This window comes from Anolis sagrei, chromosome 2 (genome assembly GCF_037176765.1).
Source record: "Anolis sagrei isolate rAnoSag1 chromosome 2, rAnoSag1.mat, whole genome shotgun sequence".
NCBI classification, from domain to species: domain Eukaryota; kingdom Metazoa; phylum Chordata; class Lepidosauria; order Squamata; family Dactyloidae; genus Anolis; species Anolis sagrei.
The window spans coordinates 14,502,736-14,521,822 of NC_090022.1; the positions used below are offsets into that span (position 1 = coordinate 14,502,736).

At 44.3% G+C, this 19,087-nt stretch overlaps 1 protein-coding gene across 1 annotated transcript; it reads right to left on the reverse strand.

Annotated features, from left to right (window-relative positions):
- Positions 1–6,353: 6,353 nt before the first annotated feature.
- LOC132765911 (zinc finger and SCAN domain-containing protein 23-like) lies at positions 6,354–18,879 on the reverse strand. The gene is made up of 4 exons (XM_060760202.2): positions 18,797–18,879; positions 14,868–15,721; positions 13,228–13,345; positions 6,354–11,153 (listed from the first exon to the last, which is right to left on the reverse strand). Exons 2-4 carry the CDS (start codon positions 15,621–15,623, stop codon positions 10,501–10,503), a joined length of 1,527 nt encoding a protein of 508 aa, XP_060616185.2. The 5' UTR covers positions 15,624–15,721; positions 18,797–18,879; the 3' UTR covers positions 6,354–10,500.
- Between the last annotated feature and the right edge of the window lie 208 nt (positions 18,880–19,087).

Here is a 19,087-nt window from a genome sequence, read left to right on the forward strand (position 1 = left end):
GCCTCTGAGATTTGAGTGTGTATGTGTGTGTGTATTTTTTTAGGGGGGAGTTTAGTGTAGGAAAAAGGCTAGTAAAAAGGGAAGGCATGGTAGAGTTGTACAAAGTTGTGCATGGTGTAAGGAAAGCAGACAAAGAAATTATGCTTCCTTTGCTTAATGCAGGGTGTCCCAAAAGTCGCCATATATAAGGAAAATGGTAAATTGTAGCTAAGTGTACTTTAATTTGCAAAATATTCATTATACAATTTTACAAAATATAATCCACGTGTTGGCCACCTCTTTCTATAAACACAAAGTCATTGCAAACATACTCCAAAAATATCTGTTGTTATGTAAGTATTGTGAAGTTTCCCTATGTATGGAGACTTTGGGGACACCCTTTAGATCAGGCATGGGCAAACTTTGGCCCTCCGGGTGTTTTGGACTTCAACTCCCACAATTCCTAGCAGCCGATAGGCTGCTAGGAATTGTGGGAGTTGAAGTCCAAAACACCCGGAGGGCCAAAGTTTGCCCATGCCTGCTTTCGATCCTGAGTTGATCCACTGAAGTGGAATCATAGCATACAGAGAAAAAATGCTTTTTCGCACAGTGCATAGATTAAACTGTGGAACTTCCTGCCACAGGATGCAAATAGGGTTGACAACATGGAGGGCTTTCAAGGGGAATTGGGTAGATTTGTGGTGGTTGGGACCATCGGTGGCAAATATCCATGATAGCACTACGACAGTCCAGCATTGGTGTCCTTTGTATATCACTTATTCGATGAAACTAGCCAGTGCTGCGACATCAATGCCCTGTTTCTCAACTTTTCTGCATGTGACTCGTTGACTGTTAATTCTGGATTAAGTAGGCGTCTGAACTATTCTAGGAGAACTCTTCTTATGACTAAAAGTGCATCTACACTGCAGAATTAATGCAGTATGACACCACTTAAACTGTCATGCCTCAATGCTATTGAATCCAGGGAATTGCGGTTTTACAAGGTCTTTAGCCTTCTCTGCCAAAGAGTGCTGGTGCCTTGCCAAACTACAACTCTATTGTACTTAAAGTGCCATTGCACTTAAAGTGGTGTCAACTTCACTATTTATTTTGTGTGTGTGTCGGGAGTGACTTGCATAGCATTGAGCCATTGCACTTAAAGTGTGGTCAGCTTCACTTTTTTTTGTATCGGGAGCAACTTGAGAAAGGAGCGACTTGAGAAACCGCAAGTTGCTTCTGGTGTGAGAGAATTGGCAATCTGCAAGGACGCTGCCCAGGGGATGCCCAGCTGATTTGATGTTTTGCCATCCTTTTGGGAGGCTTCTCTCATGTCCCCACATGGGGAGCTGGAGCTGACAGGAGGGAGCTCAACCTGTTCTGCCCAGTTTTGAACTGGTTAGCAGGACTAAAGACCGACAGGTCGCAGGTTCAAATCCGGGGAGAGGCGGATGTGCTCCCTCTATCAGCTCCAGCTCGTCATGTGGGGACATGAGAGAAGCCTCCCACGCGGATGATAAAAACATCAAATAATCTGGGTGTCCCCTGGGCAACATCCTTGCAGACCGCCAATTCTCTCACATCAGAAGCAACTTGCAGTTTCTCAAGTCGCTCCTGACACGACAAAAAAAAAATCCTTGTGGGAGGCTTCTCTCATATCCCCGCATGGGGAGCTGGAGCTGACAGAGGGAGCTTGTCCACAATCTCCCCAAATTCAAACCGCTGACCTGTCAGTCAGCAGTCCTGCCGGCATAAGGGTTTAACCCATTGCACCACTGAGGCCTCGGTCAACTTCATTAATTATGCACTGTTGATGCACTCTAAAATATTCAAATGAAACAATATCCGAAACCGGGATCACTGTTTTTGTTCCTGCCTTTTTTGTTGTGGATTTGCATTATACGGGATACTTCTTTGACATAATCGAATCATTATGTGCCTATTTTTTTTCTTTGTGTCTTTAAAGCCAGTTTTAAAGTTGGTGTTTATTTGATATGTGTTTAATTGGGTACTTGCTTTCTCCCGAAACGGGGATTTTCGGTGACTTAAAGGGTGGCCAAGTGGGTTCAAACAAAAGCACAAGAGATCACAGTCTATCCAATTGTGATGTTAAAAAATACAAATTAGAATAGAAAACATTTTAAATGCATATCAATAAAAAGGCATCTAATGAGGCTGCTTTTTCAGCAGTTTTGTGTGTGTGTTTGTGTGTTTGTCAGGAGCGACTTGAGAAACCGCAAGTTGCTTCTGGTGTTTGGGAATTGGCAATCTGCAAGGACACTGCCCAGGGGATGCCCAGATGATTTGATATTTTGCCATCCTTTTGGGATACTTCTCTTATGTCCCCACATGGGGAGCTGGAGCTGACAGGAGGGAGCTCAACCTGTTCTGCCCAGTTTTGAACTGGTCAGCAGTCCTGCCAGCACAAGGGTTCAACCCATTGCACCACCAGGGGCTCCTTCAGAATGAGATAAAGAAAATAGATGCATAGGATTATGGCATATCTTCCAACATCCCAGATTTGACAACAAGAGTATTAATCCTCTTATCCGATTTTTTCAGCTACTTTCAGAAATGTCTCATGTCCAGTTTCTTTCTCCTCCTTCAATTTCCTTGAATTGGAGTGCCCAGTACCTGAAAGTACATGGTGGGGCAAAAGTTACAAGGGGGTCCTATATTACTTACTTAGGTGATCCCTTGTTCAAGTATGATTTCCTTCCAAGTGCAGTGTCTAGGCCAGTGGTTCTCAAACTGTGGGTCCCCAGATGTTTTGGCCTAAATCCTAAGAGTTGGTAAACTGGCTGGGATTTCTGGGACTCAAAACACCTGGGAACCCACAGGTTGAGAACTACTGGTTTAGGTGGTGGATATGTAGGTAACTGCACAGTTTTACTCTTGGTCCACATATACTTCCACAGTGAGGACATCGGTTTCCAGACTGAAGGCGGTCCTGGTCAGGGCTGGCTTGACACGCCTTCCTCTTGGCACATTTCTCCCCTTTACCCTCCATTCGTGCCTCTTCAAATTCTGCAGCACTGCTGGTCACAGTTGACCTCCAATTAGAGTGCTCAAGGGCTGGGGCTTCCTAGTTCTTGAGTTTTAAAGGTTGGCTTTAAGCCCACCTTTAAATCTCTTTTCCTATCCACCAACATTCCGGTTCTTGGGAGTATAGTAACTGCTTTGGGAGACAGTGAGCAGGCATTCGGACAACGTAGCCGGTCCAGCTGAGTCGATGGCGTAGGAGCAACACTTAAATGCTCGTGGTCTTTCCTTCTTCCAGCATGCTGACATTTGTCCACCTGTCTTCTCAAGAGATTTGCAGGACTTTCCGGAGGCAGCACTGATGGAATCATTCCAGGAGTTGAATGTGATGTCTGTAGACAGTCCACGTTTTGCAGGCATAAAGCAGGGTTGGGAGGACAATAGCTTTATAAACAAGCACCTTGGTATCCCTACGGATGTCCCGGTCCTCAAACACTCTCTGCTTCATTTGGAAAAATGCTGCACTCGCAGAGCTCAGGTGATGTTGTATGCCACTGTACGCCACTCTGGTGAGAAATCTGTCTGCTGCCCATTTGACTGCTTGAAACTTCTGAACAGTATTCAAAGGCAACCCCATGTAGAGCGCATTGCAGTAATCTATTTGAAAAATATGGACCACCGTGACCAAGGCTTGCTTCTCAAGGTGCGCACAAATTTTAATTGTGCAAAAGCTCCCCAGGCTACCTCCAAGACCTGGGGTTCCAGGCTCAGCGATGAATCCAGGAGAGCAAACTTGTGTCTTCAGGGGGAGTGTAACCCTGTCCAGCACAGGCTGTAACCCTATGCTCTGTTCGGTTTTATAAAATGACTCTCTAGTTTTGGGACAATACCTCCCGTGTAGCACAGTAGAAATGTACTGATGAAACGTCACTTTCTGGCAGTGAAATGTGCATTTTGGCCCACATCCCTAAGGATCACAGAGTACTGTGGGTTCAGACCACCAAACCAGGGTTTGCAGGATAATATTAAAAAAGGGCGGATCTTTTATAGAGCCAACAGGTCTCAGTTGCCATTTCAAAGTAGGAGCAATTCAAACATCTTTTGTATGGCAACAGAAAAAGCTTGCAATACATTTTTGCTGGGAAAATTCACTCTCTTTGGTACTGTTAATATTGCCACTGAGATCAGAAGGAAAAAAATGCCAAGGTAAGAAAGTATATGATATTTAAAACCCTAATGATGATGATAATAATAATAATAATAATAATAATAATAATAATGAAAGGTGTGGATGTTAAAGCCATAAACTATTTCCACCTATGGCTTCTTGGAAAATTTTGGATTTAAAATAATGACTAGGGAATTTGAAGACAGGCAGGTGAAGAAGTAGTAGTTGTTACCCACTTCTCAAATTCATAATCACAGCAATTGTGGAATTCTGCTAGTTCTATTCCAAGATAAAGGGACTTTTCAAGCTCAGCTTCATTCTGCTGTTACACTGAGAAGTAGAGGGTTTCCAATCTTCACCTAGGCTATATTTATAAGCTAGCTTGGGCACCTGGCATTGACCAGATTAGCTGAAAAAAGTCAAACTTTTAACTGTTCAAAATGCAGAAGGTTGTGGATGAACTACAACTCACATCATGCCAAGTTAACACCAAAAGACTCCATCAGTGCTTAAAGTTTGTTATGTTGGGCAAGTCCTCTAGGTGCATCATCGATGGGGTTCTGGCTGTAGGGTAAACTACAACTCCCAGTAGGTTGAGTTAGTCATGGCAGTTCTGTGTGCCAAGTTTGGGTCAAGTCCCTCACCAGTGGAGGTCACAGCTTCTCTGGTGAAAACTCCCAGAAAGGAAGGTCAAGTTTGGGTGGTGGACAGTATGGTGTTTGTGGAGGACATTGGCACGGTTCTTGTACATGTTTACAGTGCTCTCTATAATCTGCAATGTTATTGGAAAGAGGGCCTTAGGTGACTCCTGAGTAGTGGGAGCTATAGCTGTTTGTGGAGGCAGAATCTTGACTGTGTAAGTGGACACCCCAACTACACACACATACATATTTTTGCTTTTTATGGATAGAAGTCAAGATACGACTGTCTACGTTTGTTTGTTTGTACCACAAAGGCTCCTATATGGCTTGATTGGTTCAGGATCAAACTTGGCACACGGATGCACCATTGTCCAACTTACAACTATTGTAGGGATTGAACAAAAAGAACCACTCCTTTCAGGTCCACCACAAAGGTGAAGAAAAGTCAACGTGGATTGGTTTTGACTAAGTGAAGTGGCCCTTCTTCATGTGACTGGGAAAGAGAATGACATGTATATGAGTGGAAGGGAGGAATGAAAGAAAAACGGTAAACAAAGGGAGAAAGGAGGGAGAGAGGTGGAAGAGAAAGGAGAGAAGAGAAAGGAAGAGTGTGAGGGGAATGAAGGAAGGAAGGAAGGAAGGAAGGAAGGAAGGAAGGAAGGAAGGAAGGAAGGAAGGAAGAGACAGACAGACAGACAGACAGACAGACAGGGGAAGGAAAGAAAGGACAAAGGATGGGAGGGAAGAAAAAAGAGAAGAAAGGAAGGTTTAGAAGAAAATGCAAGGAAGAAAACAGGAGAAGGTATATGGGGGAAATTGAGAAAGGGAAGAAAGTAACTCAAAGAAAGACTGCCCACTGTTGCGAGAGTATGGAGACATTATGAGATAGGCCTTTTTAGAGCTGGAGAAGGCAGAAAGTAGGCAGCCACCGGTCTCAAAAACACCCAGGCAACATCAGATAGATCTTCTAGTATTTATATATATCATGATTCTGCCATTGTTTCCTTGCTGCGCTGAAAATTTTCCAGAGTTGTGTGGAAGAGCACGATACAGACGATGTGTTGTCAAAGGCTTTCATTGCCAGAATCACTGGGTTACTGTGAGTTTTCTGGGCTGGATGGCCATGTTACAGAAACATTCTCTCCTGTTGTTTCACCAACCTCTGAAGGCATCTTCAGAGGTTGTGAGGTGCCTGTTAGAAACTAGGCAAGTGAGGTGTATATATCTTGCCTCCAACAGACAAGAGTTCTTTCTCCCACCCTGGACATTCCACAGATATACCTCACTTTCCTAGTTTCCAAAAGACCTCACAACCTCTGAGGATGCCTAACATAGATGTGGGTGAAACATCAGGAGAGAATGCTTCTGGAACATGGCCATACAGCCCGGAAAACTCACAGCCACCCATGGTACAGACAGCTGGCCAAATGGGAACCTTCAGGAAAGCAAGGATTTCCTGCAGATATATGCAGCAAGCTGAATATTGTATTTTATTAATCTAATGTAATAAAGGATGGAAAACTATCAAATCTGAGGCGGTTTGGTTAGCATCTCTTTGCTGAAACAATTTCAAAAGTTCAGAAAAATAAATTCCCACTCGTTCCGTTTCTTTATTGCTGCCCAAAAGGTGGGACACATTTGCCCTGAAGCTTAAGAGTCGGTTAAAGTATTGCTTGTGAATTAACAATCAGTAAAACAACATTGTCTTGAAGGATCGGAACAACCATGTCACAAACAACCAAAACATCCAAGGAAGATCAAGTTATTTTATGGGGAGAGCTACTACATGTTTGGCTTAGATGTGAAAACTAGATTAGAAAGATGAGTATTCAAAGAAATTCAACAAACACAGAAGTGGGCTGCCTTTGAACTTGGATATATTTTGGAAGGTTTGAAGGGGGTCTTGTTTTTGGACCTCCTGGATCATTTTAGCTCTAGGAAAGGACTTAATTTGGGAGGCGGGGAGGCAATTTCCCAATCTTCAATGGCCCAGGGGTCCCCAAAATGTGACAAACATATCTCTATTCCGGAAAAAAAGTTTGGAAGCACAGTGGTTCCTTGATATCCTCTGGGATTTGGTTCCAGGGTCCCTCTCGATACCCAGATCTGTGAATGCTCAAATTCCACAATTAACAACAGTGCAGTAAAATGGCATTGCTTATATAAAAAAGCAAAATCAAGGTTTCCTTTTTGGAATTTGGGGGAGAAAGGGTGGTATTGGGGAAAACAAAAACAATATGACTTCTAAAGGTGCATCTACACTGCTGAATTAATGCAGTTTGACACCACTTGAACTGTCATGGCTCAGTGCAATGGGAGATATAGTTTTGACAAGACCTTTTGCCTTTTCTTCCAGAATGTTTGCACCGCATCTAACAACTCTCATGATCCCCTAGCACAATGGTTCTTGACTTGTGGGTCCCTGGATGTTTTGGCCTTCAACTCCCAGAAATCCTAACACCTGGTAAACTGGCTAGGATTTCTTGGACTTGTAGGCCAAAACACCTGGGGACCCACAGGTTGAGAACCGTTGCCGTAGTATGGAGCCATGGCAGCTAAGGTGGTTTTTTTTTTTTTTTGTCGTGTCAGGAGTGACTCCTGGTGTGAGAGAATTGGCCGTCTGCAAGGACGTTGCCCAGGGGACGCCTGGATGATTTGATGTTTTTATCATCCTTGTAGGAGGCTTCTCTCATGTTCCCGCATGAGGAGCTGGAGCTGATAGAGGGAGCTCATCCGCCTCTCCCTGGATTTGAACCTGCAACCTGTCTGTCTTCAGTCCTGCCGGCACAGGAGTTTAACCCACTGTGTCACCGGGGTGTCAAACCACCTTAATTCTAGAGTGTAAATGCACCCCGTGTCACATTTTCCACCCCAGCTGTAAGGACAACTCAGTTTTGGGACAAATCAAGAGTTTTCCCTAAACCAGTGGTTCTCAACTTGTGGGTCCCCAGATGTTTTGGCCTACAACTCCCAGAAAACCCAGCCAGTTTACCAGTTGTTAGGATTTCTGGGAGTTGAAGGCCAAAACATCTGGGGACCCACAGGTTGAGAACGACTGCCCTAAACTCTATCGTAAGAAATAAAAGTAACTAGTATAATGGGAGAGCTATGTAGTCCTTCTGCTATGTCTTGAACACAAATCTCATTATTATTCACAATTGGAGGCAATGGGCATTTGAATTAGAAGCCCACGGATTCATGGCCATGAAAGATAAAGGTCCTATAAGACCAGAGCACCCACTCACAGAGATATTGACCGTTGCCCATCTTGTTGATTTGACCTCACACCACCTTACTTAGGTTTTGCTCATGTTAAAATATTATCACGTATCACGTCGGGGTCCCCAGAAATGTTTCAGCATAATCTGCCTGTTCCTTCCTGCGGTGCTCAAACAGGCAGATTATGCTGAGACACTAAAATAAAGGGAATGGCAACCCAACAGCACTTGTGACTCTTGAGGTTGGAGAAACATTAAAGGACATTTTGAAGTTAGACGTTATCTCCACAAGCTTGTGTGTTATATTGTGTTTACTGTACTGATGGGCATGGCCTCATGTAAGCCGCACCAAGTCCCCCTGGGAAGATGGAGCAGGGTATAAATAAATTATTATTATTATTATTATTATTATTATTATTATTATTATTAAAACATCAATTCATCCGGGCGTCCCCTGGGCAACGTCCTTGCAGACGGCCAATTCTCTCACACCAGAAGCGACTTGCAGTTTCTCGTCGCTCCTGACACGACAAAAAAATAATTATTATTATGCCTTGTATCTAAAGTTTGACTCCACTATCCTGACTAAATAGAACATACTGCATCCTTTCAGATGTTACTGTAGCCTAGTTCCCATCAGCTCTGTCCAGTGATAAGGAATACAGGAGTTGTAATCTGGAGGACAACATGATATGGAGGACTGGATTTGGCCTGTGGGCCTTTGGTTTGACACATGTGCTTTAAGGCATGTATAGCAACTTCCCCCACTCTCATGCACGCTATATCTGTTGGACTACAAATCCCATTATGCTACAGTCACTACTATGGAAGGCAATCGATTAGGAAAGATTGTAATACCAGACAGGTAGTTTCAGCCCTTGGATTGTACAGGACAACTCTATTATCCAGTCTCAATATTCACAATTTCACTTAAGCAAACTCCAAAAAAAAAAAAAAAACCCTCCCAAACCCCACAATCTCTGGAAGAGTTTGTGGGTTTTAATAGATCTTCCAGTGTTATTCTATGGAAAGATTAAGGGCCAAGTAAGGTCAAAGTAACAGCGCTCCATGTAGTCATGCCGGCCACATGATCTTGGAGGTGTCTACGGACAATGCCGGCTCTTCAGCTTAGAAATGGAGATGAGCCTCAATGACTGGACTTAATCTCAGGGGAAAACCTTCACCTTTACCTAAGGTCAAAATAAAGGCAGAACTATTATCCGGCTCCAGGTACTGTATCCTTCAGGACATGGAGGTCTTGCTGTGTATGGGTCCTCAGGGTTTTTGTGGCCCTCAATTCCTGCACTCCATATCTCCTGAAAGTCCCCAGGAAGGGCAATTCACCTTTTAAACAGACTGCAGCCTCTCTGTCCTATACTAACATTAAAAATATAATTTCCCCTCAAAATCAGAAATGGACTTCTGTTGTCCAGATCAAGGAGGAGATTGACAAGGTGGAACATGTCCAGAAGAGGGTCACCAAGATAATAAAAGATTGGAAATCCAAGTCTTATGGGGACAGGCACCTGGGTATGTTGAACTGCAAGAAGAGAAAATTGAGAAGTGATAGGGCGCTCATCTTTAAATATCCAATGGGATGTCACCCAGACGATGGAGCAAGCTTGTTTTCTGGTGCTCCACGGACCAGAACCAATGGATTCACAAGACAAGGGATTCCACCAAAACTCAAGGAAGACCATCTTGACAGAAAGATAACTGGATTGCTTCAAAGGATGATAGACTTTCTGTTAAACAAAGGCTATATGGGCATCTCACAGGGGTGCTTTAGTTGTGCAGTACGCACTCCTCATTCACAGAAATTTGGGCACAGAACCCCCACAAAAGTGGAAGAAATACAAATATTAAATCAGCTCCCCCCCTTGAAAAACCTCTTGAGCCCTCTCTAGTTCCTCCAGCATTACTCTGTGGTCAACTTCCAACAGGTATTGCTGACTTGAAGACTGGGTTGCTGACCTGAAGGTTGCCGATGCAAATCCAGGGAGAGCTTTTCTGGAACATGGGCATACAGCCCAAAAAATGCACAGCAACCCAGTTCCACCCCCCCCCCCTTTTTGATTTTTTTTTTCAATTTTGGAGGAGTTTAGCACCCTCAGCAAATGTGGAAGGATTCATGGAAATGTGACTAGAAGAGTTAAGAGACTGTAAGTCTAATTGACAACACTGTAAGAAATGGACCGGGTTTCAGTGTCTCTGTGTTTATATGCAGAGGGGAAATAGTTATGATAAGCAGGCTACTTTAACAGAAGTTGGATTGGGAGAACTCTACCCACTACCTCCCTCTGCCTCTTTGGATCAGGTCCCTGGGAAAAAACACACTTGCTTGCCAAGGCAAAAGAAACTGTGGGGAAGTTAGTTTTGCTATGTCTCCTCACACAGAGTCCCCACCTCAGCAGGTGATACTTCTATATAATGCCCTAGGAGGTTAGGTGACAGGCATTTCAACCCCACATTCTTGTTTTCCTTCAAAACAAAGAACACGAGGCCTTGTGGCCCCTCAGTGGTGGTGCTTGATGAAGTTTGAGTTGTCGCTGAACCGCTTTCCGCAGACGGAGCACTCGTACGGCTTCTCGCCCGTGTGGATCCTCTTGTGGACAATGAAGTTGGAGTAATCGTTGAAGCGCTTCCCGCAGGCCGGGCACTCGTACGGCTTCTCTCCCGTGTGGATCCTCTTGTGCCGGGTGAGGCTGGACCCGGTGTTGAAGCCCTTCCCGCAATAAGAGCACTTGTAGGGCTTCTCGCCGGTGTGCACCCTTTGGTGGATGAGGAAGGCAGCGCGGCTGACAAAGCATTTCCCGCAGTCTGAGCAGTTGTACCACCTCTCGCCAGAGTGGGTTCTCTCGTGCGCGATAAGGTTGGACCGGCGACGGAAGACTTTTCCACACATGTGGCAAGCATTGTCCCTCTCGCCACTAGGGAGCATCGCCTGGTGCAGGATGCTTTCATCCAGGTCCTCGTATGCGCCCTGGGAGTTAATAAATTTCCCGCCTTCTCTCTCAAGGCAGCTTCCATACAGGATCTCAGAAATCTCCTCTCGATTGGCATAGGGGAGGATGTTCTCCTCCACCCTCCCTGACAACATCCAACGGGAATCTGGCTCAGCGGAATTTCCTGGGTTGTTCTTCTCTGTCCTATACAGTTTCTTGTCAGCTGTTGGAATAAGCAAATAAAAAAGGGAATTTATTTATTTATCGTGTCATCCGCAACCAGAACATTTCTAACAGAACAAAACAAACAGATTTTAAAAAAAAGGGAAGACACCAATTAAGCACAATGACATATCCCCTTAGAGGATATTGTCAGAAATATTAAAAAATTGTATTGCTTTGAATACAATATTCCTGCTTCTTGGCAGGGGGTTGGACTGGATGGCCCATGAGGTCTCTTCCAACTCTTTGATTCTATGATTCTAGGCACTAGGAGAATTAGTAGGCTTACCTACAAAGCCCTAAACGGTTTGGGACCATCCTACCTGCGTGACCGCGTCTCCGTTCATGAACCCACGCTCTCGCTTCGTTTATCCGGAGAGGCCCTGCTCGCGATTCCGCCTGCGTCACAGGCACTTCTGGTGGGGACGCAAGACAGGGCCTTTTCTGTGGTGGCCCCCTGACTCTGGAACACCCTCCCCAAAGATATTAGGCAGGCCCCTACGCTGGCAGTCTTTAGGAAGAACTTGAAGACCTGGCTGTTCCGATGTGCCTTTCCAGAATAGGAAACTCCAATAACAAGTCCCAGAAGCACTTTAGTAGAAATTAAGATTGCTGGCACACTGCACCTACCCTAAAATCACACATACCACCGTCACATCAGCACTTTTAATCTGTACCCATTACTCTGGCCCGGCCCAGTTTTATTGTGTCTTGGTGTACTATTTATTGCTTTGTTGTTTTTAATATTGCTTTAATTGTTTTGATTTGCTTTAAGTTGTGTATTGTTATATTATGTTTTGAGGCTTTGGCCTTTGTAAGCCACATCGAGTCCTTCAGGAGATGCTAGCGGGGTACAAATAAAGCTAATAATAATAATAATAATAATAATAATAATAATAATAGGCCGAAGCCTGTTATAGACAGTGAGCCAAAGCTAGCATCGTCCTGAGGACTGTGAGGTAAACCTCAGCGTGAGGGAAGCCTTGTGTGAGAAAGCTCCAGTGTGAAGGCTGTTGCATGTGCTGGAGAGCACTTGACCAGGGACCACTTTGACCAGGGACCACTCTCCAAAATTAGTACCAAAAGGATTATGAATCAGTTTTTTGTGAACTTTAGATTTGGTTTGGTTATTTGGGGTGCTGATTCAAAAAACTGCATTGGATAGATCACATCAGCTCTAGTTTCTGATACAGAACACATGCAATGGTCAGCGACAGGGAAGGAGTGGCAGGCAGCGCGAAAGTAGCGAAAATAAAATAAAATAATAAATAAAGAGGAAGGAGATTTGCAGACCAGATTTTTGTCCTCACGGCCCACTGGTGTTCCACGGACCACAAGCTAAGAAACATTGGATTAGATCAAAAGTCAAGTTAGCCCAGCACTCCATTCACACAATGGCCAAGTTGTTACCCAATGGAAAGGAACATAGCAGAATACAAGTGCAATAGCATACTCGTCATACCTTTCCAAACGATTAGACCCAGATTTCCATTATTGCAGTTAAGAGTGGAATAATAGCACTATAATTGTATAGCATCTGATTCACTGTCAATTTATAATTGTGGGGCTACATGTTTTGAGCTTCTGGAGTCTACCTTCAGTTTGGGTGCATGGCTAGAAAAACAAATCTGCACATTTCTGCAGTTTAAAAAGAGACTGTTTAGTAATCCTTTAGAATTATTTTAGTCGTGCATCTCCACATTGCATAATTATATGATTCTCCTCTATCTCAGCTTCAAAAAGGCAGAAACCTCCAAACATCATAGCTTTTCCTGAGAGGGAAAATATTTCAGTCCCTTTCACTGTTGGAGTGGCCCTTTTTCTGTTTCTTTCTCACCTGCTTTTCAGGTGTTGTGACCAGAACTTCATCCGATATGATAAGACAGTGGTTTCCAACCTTTGGCCCTCCAGGCGTTTTGGACTTCAGCTCCCAGAATTCCTAGCAATTGTCTAAGCTGTCTGGAGCCTATGAGAGTTAAAGTTCCAAACTCCTAGATATTGGCAACCATTACAGAAATTTGTTTTCCTTAGGAATGTTAAAAATGCAGCATGTTGGGACACCCAGAGATCCTTACCCAACTGGTCAACGTCCCTCTCATCCTCTTGCTTAAAATGTGGCCTCTTCCAAGTGTCCAAAGCAGCTCCCTCCACCAAGTTATCCTCCTCCTCCTCCTCCTCAAATGGACTAATTGTCTGAAAGAGCAGAGAGACATGTGAAGGTCATTCAAATGGTAGCAGTGGAGGTGGGAAATGAGGTGGATATAATGCCTTCTTCTATCATCCCTCCTTCCACAGCTTTCATGGCAGCAGATCAGCAGGATTTGAATACTGGTGGGATTGGGGGGGGGGGGTATTGATTTTGCCATTTGGGAGTTGTAGTTGCTAGGATGTATAGTTAACCTACAATCAAAGAACATTCTGAACTCCACCAGTGATTGAATTGAACCAAACTTGGCACACAGAACTCCTATGACCAACAGAAAATACTGGAAAGGTTTGGTGGCCATTGACCTTAGGTTTTAGAATTGTAGTTCACCTACATCCAGAGAGCACTGTGGACTCACACAATGATGGATCTGAACCAAACTTGGCACAAATATTCAATATGGCCAAATGTGAACACTGGTGGAGTTGGGGGGGGGGGGGGAGGAGACCTTGACATTTGGAGGTTGTAGTTGCTGGGATATATGGTTCACCTACAATCACAAAGCATTCTGAAAACCCCACCAAAAATTGGGCCAAACTTCCCAGACTTCCCATACCTTGAAGGGATTCTCTGGAATGATGATGATAATAGTATTTATTTATACCCCGCCACCATCTACCCAAAGGGGACTCAGGGTGGCTAACATGAGGCCAAGCCCAGAATTACAGTACAACACAATAAAATAAAATAAAATACAAACATCAAATAATAACATCAAAATAAGATACAGAAAATAACACAAAAAGGTAAATAACAGGTGCAACGTGATGAAGAAATAAAATAAAAGCATGTGCCTCCCTCCAGCCTGGAACGTTCTCCCTTGCCTGCACATGTGCACCACGTTGTCATGTGCCGAGCACGCCTGCTCTCCCCTCCCTGCTTGGAGTCTCAGAAACAGCCCTCCCCTTGGATGAGAGGCCAGCCAATCACAGTGGAGGAGGATATGCTGGATTTGCCTTCTGTTTCCAAAAAGGAAGAGAAGGACAGGAGGAGAGATCTTCAGTCTCCTTTGCCAAAGGGGTACCTAAGAACATCAGAAATATGTTTTCTGATGGTCTTTGGCGACCCCTTGAAACCCATTTGCGCCCCCCCCCCCCCCAGGGGTCCCAACCCTCAGATTGAGAATCGCAGGACTGGAGACATATCATAGAATTGCGCTGGAGAACCTACAAAGGCCTATAAACACTTCTTGGCAGGAATATTTTTGGAACGTGGGTAACTGAAACTGTAGCTACCGAATTCATGGACAAGAGAGGCATTCAGTACTAGGACTTGAGAGAATATACACTTTTATACCTTTAATATTCCCCTGCTCTTCAAAACCTGGAAGTGGACAGAGGTCTTCTTCCAGTTTTCAAAAGGATTTTCCAGGTGGGTTATATCTTCTTAGTGTGACACCATTCCAAAGTACTACCTTCCATTCTTATAGCAGTGATATCCACAACACTATCATAGCCTCAGCCCCCTGCCCCTCACAAACCACAAAAGGATTAGTTCTGTGTTTCCCACCTCATCTTTCTGCACCTGGTTCTCTTGCTGCCTCAGTAGGAAATCTTCAGCCAGGATCACTGCTTGGGTGCAGGTCTGGGGGCTACATTCCCGGACCCAGCTCTGCATCTCCGAGGGCAGGACAGCCAGAAACTGCTCCAGTATCACCAGCTCCAAGATCTGCTCCTTGGTGTGCCTCTCGGGTTTCAGCCACTGGTGGCAGAGCCTCCGGAGATGCCGGCAGGCCTCACGAGGCCCGTCAGTTTCCTGGTAGCCAAATCGCCTGAAGAGCCGGCATTCTTCATGCAAGTTGCTGGCCTCCTGTCCAAGGATCAAACACTTGCCTTTTGAATCTTCTGCCTTGCTCTTGACCACAGCTTGGAGGCTCCCTCTACTTGAGCTGGGCATATGCTGGGAAGCCCTCTCTGTTTTAAGCTGCGGGTTGGAGTTGGCGGTCCCTTTGAAGGGAGTCATGGTGGGCCGAGCGTGGTTTCTTGGTCGGGGCCCCAGGAGCTGTGGGTTGCCCACTTCCGCGTGAGGAGACTCAAGGGCTTTGAGGAACTCCTGAAGCTGAGACTCCCATCGCTGTTGCAGGCCCTTACGTGGTTCCCGAGTCAAGTCCTCTGGCACAGCTCTTTCCCAAAAGTCCCGGATGCTTTCCATGGGGAGGTCGTGAGGGACCCTTGTCTCTTCCTTCACTGCCTCAGATCCTGCTGTGTTTTGCTCTTCTCTTGTCCTTTTCTCTTGTCTTGCAAATGAAGTATCTCGTGATTCCATTTCTTCTCTCTCAAGGCCCAACTCTTGTACTCTGGAAGCAAGGAAACTTGTGGGCCAGTGACAACTTAGATGGGCTTAGGAACACGTAAACAGCTTTTCTGTGGGGAAAAAAGATAAATTGTGATAGAATCATAGAGTTGGAAGAGAGAGCCCAGAGTCGTCCAACCCAACCCCCTTCTGCCATGCAGCAATAGACAACCTAAGCACTCCTAAACAACTCCTTTTTAAAAAATATTTTGGAGATTTGGGGGAGAAATAAAAAATCCTAATGCCAGGTATTTCTCCTATCATGCCAGTTCTAATGACAGAAAACTTCCCAGCAAATTTGAAAAAAGAACTTGAAGCAGAATTTAATGGAAGAGGTTTAATGAAAGCTAAAGACTGGGACCTGAAGATGGTAAATATGGAAAAGATAAAAGAGGAATTAAGAGGAAGAGACTTAGATTGGTACAAGTATATGCAATTGGGTAAATGGTCAAGTGATATAAGGAAAAATTATAATGGGGATAGGGAATATACAAAAATAGAAAAGATGATAACTCAAAGGGAGACTAAAGAAGAGAATATAACATTAAAAGGTACAGCAAGAGGTATCTATAAATTATTACTAATGAATCCCAGGAACATATTTATTTTGAAGGAAGTATGGGAAGTAGACTTGGGGAAAAAGTGAATAATCAAGAATGGGCAAGGATATGGAGTATGAGATTACTAAAAAATATGTCTATAAGAATTAAGGAAACTTACTATAAAATGGTATGGAGGTGGTAACTAACTCCCATTAGATTATATCAGATTGATAAAAAAAATTACCCAAATCAGTGTTGGAGAGGCTGTCAGGAAATAGGGACATGTCTTATGTGGTGGTCATGTAAAATTATACAAAAAAATTGGGAAAGCATATTTAAAGAAGAGCAATAATAAAAAACAGAGATCGAGACTACACCAAAATTAGCATTATTACTTATACATAACAATACAATTCCCTCACAAGAGGAGAAAGAATTGATTTCTAATTTGATAACGGCAGCTAAATTGCTAACAGCAAAAAACCGGAAAGAAAAAAAAGAAATTCAATTAGAAGAATGGTATAGGGAAATTTGGAATATAGCTATTAATTATAAGCTAACTTACAATATTAAAATTTGAAAAGGAATATGGAAACAAACAGGTTTTTTGAAAATACAGGGAAAATTTATTGAGTATATATTTAATGAGGGAAAGGAGTATAATTGGTGGGGATGAGAGACAGGGCTTTCTCGGCGATTGCTCCCTGGCTATGGAACTCCCTTCCTGGTGAGATCAGGTCGGCCCCCTCCCTCCTGTCCTTTAGAAGGATGGTAAAAACTTGGCTGTGGGACCAAGCTTTCGGGACAGGACAATGAAGTGGCAGTGTGAAAGATGACAGGGCCAATTGGATTTGATGCAGATGGCTAGGACGGTTTTAAATGGTGTATTTTAGTATTTTGATAAATGTTTTTTAATGTTTTTGTACTGTATGTGAATATGTGTCCCAGCACTGAATGTTTGCTTTCTTGCATGCTGGTCGCTTCTGTGGCGAGAGAATCAGCCGTCTACGAAGACGTTGCCCAGGGGACGCCCGGATGTCTTGCAATCCTGCGAGGAGGCTTCTATCATGTCCTCCCAATAGTGAAAGGACCAAGGCAGAGACATCTCCAGCTCATCCCCTGTTTGGGTATCAGCCAGCACGTCAACGACTTAAATCTAGACATAGTTTTCTAAGATCTACAGAGACACTCGCTGGAACACCCCAGCAAGCGAGAGTCCAAAAATGGCAGGCTCAAACCCAGTACCTCAACCAATGGCTGATACCAAATGAGAGACTTCCTCCTGGGCACACAGAAGACTGGCCGACTTGGAAGGTGCTGAACAGACTGTGCTCTGGCACCACGAGATGCAGAGCCAACCTCCAGAAATGGGGCTACAAAGTGGAATCCTTGACATGCGAGTGTGAAGAGCAAACCACTGACCACCTGCTGCAATGCAACCTGAGCCCTGCTACATGCACAATAGAGGACCTTCTTGCAGCAACACCAGAAGCACTCCAAGTGGCCAGATACTGGTCAAAGGATATTTAACCAACTACCAAACTCACAAGTTTTGTATTTTTCTATTTGTTTGCTCTGTTCTATTAGAAATGTAATATAATGGACTGACTGCTCTGACACGACAAATAAATAAAAACTGAATGTTTGCCATGTATATGCTGTGCACATTGAACATCTTAAGATGCTTCTTGATTTAAGTCGTTGGGATGCTGGCTGATATCTGAACAGAGGATGGGCCAGAGATGTCAATGCCTTGGTTCTTTCATTGCTGGCTGCTACTTCCTAGCAGATATCAGGTGGTGCAATGCTTGCTAAACAGTATAATTTCTCCAGCGGTGTTGGGCGTAGAAATCCTGTGATGATGTGGCATGTCTCATTCAGAGCCACATCCATTGTTTTAGCGTAGTGAGGTGTATTCCATACTGGGCATGCATACTCAGCAGCAGAGTAGCAAAGCGCAACAGCAGATGTCTTCACTGTTTTATGGTCAGACTGTCCCAAGGTCATTTTACATAGTATTTACACTCATTTCTTGCAAGAAACAAACCTGTGTTCCTGGTTCTATCAGAAAGTAAAGGTGTTAGTATCTCTGCCATCCAGATGGACAATTCAGAAGAATTTTGGAAACATGGGAAAAGGATGCTCAACTTGTATTTGCAAATAGTCAAAGTTAGTAACAACTTGCTTGCCTCCCACCCAAAATAAACAATTTTTGGGAGGATAACTGAGCCCAAAACCAGCCTTGGAGACTATAGGAGATTCTCCTGGGTTTAGATAAAGTCTTGGTGTGCATCTACACTAGGCATGGGCCAACTTGGGCCCTCCAGGTGTTTTGGACTTCAACAGCCGGTAGGCTGTTAGGAATTGTGGGAGTTGAAGTCCAAAACACCTGGAGGGCCCAAGTTGGCCCATGCCTGATCTACACCATACAATTAACTCAGTTTGATATCACCTTAACTGCTTTGGCTCAATGCTATGCAACCCTGGGAATTGTAGTTTCCCAAGGTTTCTAGCCTTCTCTGCTAAAGAGAGAGGATGCTCCAGCCTCTAACTTTCCACAGGGCAAAACTAACTCTCCTTTTCCCCCTCCTCCTCCTCTCTCACCTGACTTCCCTCCAGGAGAATCCTTCGCCTTCTGAACCCGAGCCTGGGAATTTCAAAGGCCACCTTCCCACGGGAGGCGGGGCCGGAAGTGACGCAGACTGTTTACATCCTCCCCTGCTCAGCCCCGCCAGCATCCGGTCCCTTCTAGGAGAAGGCACTTCCTTCCCTTAACCCTTCTTGTGCCAGGAAGCCCTAGCTCACTTGTCTAAGGGAGCTTCTGTCTACACTTCAGTAGAATGAATCCATTTGGGAAACACTGTTGCTCCCATTTTTTTTCACTTTTGCAAGGGA